The sequence below is a fragment of the Atractosteus spatula genome, chromosome 4 (assembly GCF_055471065.1).
Source record: "Atractosteus spatula isolate fAtrSpa1 chromosome 4, fAtrSpa1.hap1, whole genome shotgun sequence".
Taxonomy (NCBI): Eukaryota; Metazoa; Chordata; class Actinopteri; order Semionotiformes; family Lepisosteidae; genus Atractosteus; species Atractosteus spatula.
The window spans coordinates 62,761,648-62,767,573 of record NC_142709.1 but is presented as its reverse complement, the minus strand read 5'-3'; the positions used below and the strand labels follow the sequence as shown (position 1 = coordinate 62,767,573).

Here is a 5,926-nt window from a genome sequence, read left to right as displayed (position 1 = left end):
ATTTTGAGACAAAATTCACAAAAATGGCTAAAGTTCTGGGTAGGGTATAGCATACAATCAATAATGCAGCACAGAAGTGGGGACTAGCTGTGCGAGGCTTGATGGGCATGGATGCAATATACACAAGGCATGCTTTGATTTGGGGGAAAAAATGACGTTTTCAAATGCAAACACTCATTAAATGGATGTTCATAAAACAAGTTAGTGTACTGTATAGGTTTGTAGTGACATTCAATTAATTGTATACTTCAGTTTGTTTAATACAGAGCTCCTTATTTCGAGGGATTTCTTGAAAAGGGGTCATCAGTCTTAAAAAAGTGTAAAATCATAGCTATTATCTACTTCATTGAATTAAAAATGACCTTTATTAATGTTGCTAAATGTATATGTTTACCCTCAATAAATTTTATCAAAAGCATTTTTCTACCAGAAAACTATACTCATATTCAGATAACTTACTTGTAGTCACCTGTGCCTGAATGAAAAAACGTTCTCATTAGCCAGCAATCTCACTTTGTCCCAGCACAGCAGAATATGAGCAAGCTACCCTAATGACCTATTCTGTATTTTTTAGAAAGATATTATATCTGTCAATAAAAGATAATAGCTGTCAATCAAATTAAAATTAATATGAAATTACCACCCCAAAAATGTCAACTTGTCATCTCAAAAGGCCTAATATGAAAATGTAAACATAATCAGTTATTTTCTCTCCACTACTGATAACGAGTGAGCATCATTATTTAGGCTTTATCTTCGACTGTCAGCAAAACGGACTCATGTAGCTCAAAAGGCACCTAATTCTGCTATTTTTTATATTTCTACAGATCAGAATGTATGTTTAAATACATATTTATGTATGCATCTAAAAACAAGGTTATATTTCTGAAAAGGCATTCAAACCTCTGCTACCAAACTATACCATGAAACTTTACTTCCAAAGATCCTCTAAAATTTGATACTAGGGAGAAAATACAGTATGTTTTTGTGTGACTGTATATACTGTACAGAGCAGTTACAAAAAATAGAAATCCTACTACTAAAGGAAATATAAATCACTAGTGTATGTCAACATTTATTATACATTTCAAATGAAATTTGGGCACATTTACTGACATAATATCCCTTGAAATACTATAGGTTCCCATATCAGTCAGAAAGCTGTAACATTCTGACCCTGAACATACCCTCGTAAAATCTTAAATATTACTAGAGGAAAATCTTCAGGTTTATTTTAGTATAACTGTGACTCCAAATTCATGCAAAACAAATAAATAAGTTTTGAAATCACCCATTTATTAATACATGATTAGTAATATCAACAACAATTGCAGTCTGCAGATTGAGAGATCAATCTCTCTCAATCTGCAGACTGATCTTCGTATCTGAGAAACTGCATGTTTATTTGACTTCGATAAAGCCAAATAAAATAATAGTGAGACAGTTTATGCACAAGCAATAAAAACATCAGCATAAACGACATGGTCTGAAATGTAAATTATTCAGCATTTATTGGTACAAGTGTTGATATTCAGTAGGCTCAAAAGCTGAAAATGATATCTACTACTGTAACCTAAGGCTGGAGGTAACTGTAAAGCATTTAAAACACGCATGCATGAGCAGTGTGAAACTACAGCATTTTGAAGCAACTCAGTATTCTACATTTCTCTCAATACCAGGACATCCTACAGAGACATTCTAGTTTGTGTTAGCTTTGTCTGCGGCCCCGGAGCCCTTCAGTCACTGCTGTACTCCTCCGGGGTGAAGCAGGCCCTTTTATTGGGAGAACTGATTTCTTCATCTGAGAACACAGACATAGATGTCCTTTTGACAACAGGGTCAGCAATGAAACCCATTTGCTCAAAGCAGTAGAGGCTGACAGCTGCTTGGGGATCAAAGACATCTGGCTCAGGACCCTCTACAGAGATCCTAGTCAGATATTCCAGTGTGTTGATGGACATCTTGCTTCTGCTCTCAGCCTTCAACCGGGTGACTGCAGAGTATCCCCACTCTAGAACCACGCTGGACACTGGGAAGCAGTGGAGAATGTGGATAACATGGTAGAAATTGGGGAAACGTGCACGATCTCGAGTCAGCATGTTCTGCCACATCTGCTGGCTGGAGAGTTCAGCGAGGCACTCAGTTCGAAACTGCCTAAACTGCTCCCATTCTTCCAAAAGCTTTGTCACATCTACCTGGTTGATGGCCAAAAGCTTGGCAAAATGCCGGCAGAATACCTGTAACTCTACAGTGCCATAGTTCTCCATGTCCTCTGGAGATTCAGGCCACTGATCAGCCTCCAATATTTTCAAGCAGCGGATGGGCTCCATCAGATGGAGAGCACCAAACCGGTGAAGGATGCAGTCAGACACAGTGGCCACATAAGAAGGAAGCTTCTCTTTAAATGCTTTAGCTATCTCAGCTTCACACTGCAGTCGAGTTCCACTAAAATAGACAGATTGGGGATCTTTTTCTGTTTCTTCCAGCACCTCATGGAGAGGGCCATGCAGAGCACCCCTGCTGAATCGCTCCAGAGTGCTGTAGAATTTCTCTAGCAGTGAGGCAGTATAGACAAGATCCACAGTACTGTTTTGCAATGAACGGGACAGCTTGGCAATGGGCTCCAGTATCTCAGAATAAAAGAGTAAGTGTAGCACAAAGTTTAGGCTCCGCAGAGTTCTCAGATACTCCTGGAAGATGGTCTTCTCTTTGGGCAGGGTTGTCTGGGTAGACATGTTGGCCAGGTTGCAGACAACAGCAGGGTAGGCTTGTAAGAGGGCTCTGGTTGCCCGCTGTTTGTGCTGCACCCACCGAGTGCCTTCAGCCTGGTGGGGCTTGGTCTCTCCTTCCAGCATTATCTGTGCCAGGGTCTTCAGCTCGTGCATTCGGCTTGGGCAGGTCCAGTACAGCTTGGCCAGGAGGTGAAGCATCTCGTTGACATTGTCGAAACTAGTACCATGAAATATTCCCTTGACAGCCATCTCTAATCGATGGCTCGCACAGTTTAACGAAATGAGATAGGGCATCTTCTTCTGCAATACAGGTGGAATGTCTGCCTTTATAGTGCCACTGTCTGCCATGTAGCCTACCAGCTTCCGTTCTATGTCAATGCCCTCTTCCAAAAATGCATTGAGAACTGTCCGCTTCAAACATTCTGGATGCACATGCTCCACCTCTCGGAAGCCAAAGAAACGCATGCAGGGCAGGCCAGTACGATCCACATACAGCACGTAAATCATTCCCTTTTCAGTCATGCTTGGATCTGCTGAACCGTCCACTATCACAGAGAAATAGGGAGCCTCCTGGATGGCGTGCACCAGCTCAATCTTTGTCGATCGACCAATGTAGTCAATGTACTCCTTGCACTTCTGCTCAGTGATGGCTGTCTGGCCCAGGTCCACCCCATGGCGCAGCTCCAATTTGGCAAGCTGCTTAAACTTTGCAAGCGGTAGCTCTAGTTTAGCAACTGTGTAGGCAATATCAAAAAGTCGATTGAGGTGACTCTCTTCAATGGTCTGGGCCAACACTAAAGGCAGGTTGGGGACATTGCCACTTAATTTCTCCAGGGCCAAGGCCTTCTGGTGCATCTCACTCTGAAAGTGTTTCTTGACATTGTCCTTCTTCAAAGAGTTCCCCTCGATACCATTCACAAATGCTGGACTGAAGTTTCGCAAGTCTTTGATCTTGGCCTTGTGCTTGTTGCACAGAGCACACTGGATCTTCACCACATAGCAGCCGTCCACACCCACCTCATACTGCAGCCAGTCCTGAGCAGAATGGAGCTCCAGCTGCCACCTCTTCACAGTCTCCACTCTCAAAGTCATTCTGGATCACCGTTCCTGGGAAGCCTGCTGTTCTCAAACCACCAGGTTCACATCCAGTTATCGTTCATAGTACTGACTGAACCTCCTGGGAACATGGAGACAAAAGTTTTCATTTCCTATAGAAATATATTAAAATCTCTCAGTCAAAAAAAGGTATGAAAAAACTCTTCTAAAAGGCTCTCCTTTCAAAACATCTTTATCTCTTTGGGATCGGTGCAGTGGCTCTGTGGCTAAGGATCTGTGCCTCTGGCTGGAAGGTTGCCGGTTTGTATCCTGTGGCCGGCAGAGGAAACCTACTCCGTTGGGCCCCTGAGCAAGGCCCTTAACCCAAAATGCTCCAGGGGCACCTTATAAATGTCTGACCCTGTGCTCTGACCCCAAACGTCTCTCCCTGTCTGTGTGCCTGTGTGTCTCATGGAGAACAAGTTGGGGTATGCGAAAAGACAAGTTCCTAATACAAGAAATTGTATATGGCCAATAAAGTGATCTTATTAAAAAAAACCACTGATATCTGACAAATAAATTTGGTATATAATAGAATAAAATATAAAGAATTAAATTGGATATTAAATTATGTTCTAAAATATGAATTTAACTTTTTACATAAAAGAAGAACATACAGTATTGCACTATTTTTATGAGAAGATCTAATATATTCAAGAATTAATATTATTCCCTACAAAATTATGAATAAAATCGCCTTTTAAGGTGGCTTCTCAGAGTGCTTGATATGATTAAATACACCGAGATTATGGGGTCTTAAAATCAACAACCAGTTGCACATGAGTAAGTCCTTAGTTAATTTCAATTACATTTCCAACACGTACTAGGGGTAAGAATTCTGAAGTGTGATCTGAAGTTCAAAATATGTTTTGTAAAAACTGCTGAGTTGATGCATTTTTATAATTGAATCTTGCCTATTTGCTCTCACCCCTTTAAGGAAAAGTCCATATTGAGCCAAAAAAAGGCACCTGATATTTTTAATGCACTTCCTGTGAGGGGAACATAAGGATGTATTTCCCTCCTACTGAAATCTGCACTGACCCTATCAATAACTCGGAGGAGTCTGTACTGGTGAAAAATGTTTTCGAGTGATTTAAAGAAGACTCCCTTGCATAGCAATTTTACGAGCTAATGGCTCTTGGAAAAACATGATTATTTCTCACTTTTGCTCTCCCACTCTGCCTTTGTAGTTTACATTTTGTTGGAAAAATATAGGTATTAAATTATTCCAGCCTATGACAGAAACCCCGGTCTTTGCCAATTCCCTTTCAAAATGCCTCCATTTATTCAATTGGAAAACTCCTGCCCTATTATCTCATACAAAGAAGTAATAAATTAACATGTATTCACATATCTGTTTTTTTTCTCCAGATTTATTCAAAGTAGGGTAATAATCTGGAGCTACCCAGAACCTGTGTTCGGTTTATACATTATGTGAACCTCAAACTCCTATTCCTTGTTATAACTCAAGACTTCATCATTGCACATCATTTGCACAGTTTTCTTTAGCGTTCCCCATAACTTATAAAATAACCTATAAAACTTGATTTTAATTACCTATTTCAGTGCCTCAGTGGAATTAAAAACTTTAAAACATTATAAAAAGAAACTTTGACAAAAGAACCGACTACATTTCTAAAAAAGAAACTACAAATCTCAAAATGAATTTGCAATCTCGGGGGGGGGGGGAATCTATATCCATCCAAAGGCGCCATTTAGGAAATAGGCAAATATGCTTATGACTAAAATGCAGCACTTTTTATACATTTTTATACAAATTATATACACAGTTTAAGAACGCAGAGCTACATCAGCCTCCAGTAAAAAAAGAACAGGTTTATAGGAAGAGTTGACATTATCAGGACTGTGGTACTCTACGTTGCCCTCACTACTTCAAAACTATTTCTGACTTGTCCCCACTAATTCCCGATTTATAAAAAAGGAGATTCTCTTTAATATGCTACAACCATGTTCTGTATAACAGAGCGATGCTCTTCGTTGCAATTTCTTGGTACTAGATCCTGAAGTGTGTATGAGTACCTACCAGCTAAAACAAGTGAATTAAGAAATAAACCCTTACCATATATCATTGCACACAC

General features: G+C 40.1%; 1 protein-coding gene across 1 annotated transcript; it reads right to left on the bottom strand.

The window, feature by feature from the left end:
- Positions 1-1,275: 1,275 nt before the first annotated feature.
- Positions 1,276-3,906, bottom strand: LOC148836817 (zinc finger protein 862-like). The gene has a single exon (XM_088913439.1). It carries the CDS (start codon positions 3,822-3,824, stop codon positions 1,737-1,739), a length of 2,088 nt encoding a protein of 695 aa, XP_088769565.1. The 5' UTR covers positions 3,825-3,906; the 3' UTR covers positions 1,276-1,736.
- Positions 3,907-5,926: the final 2,020 nt, after the last annotated feature.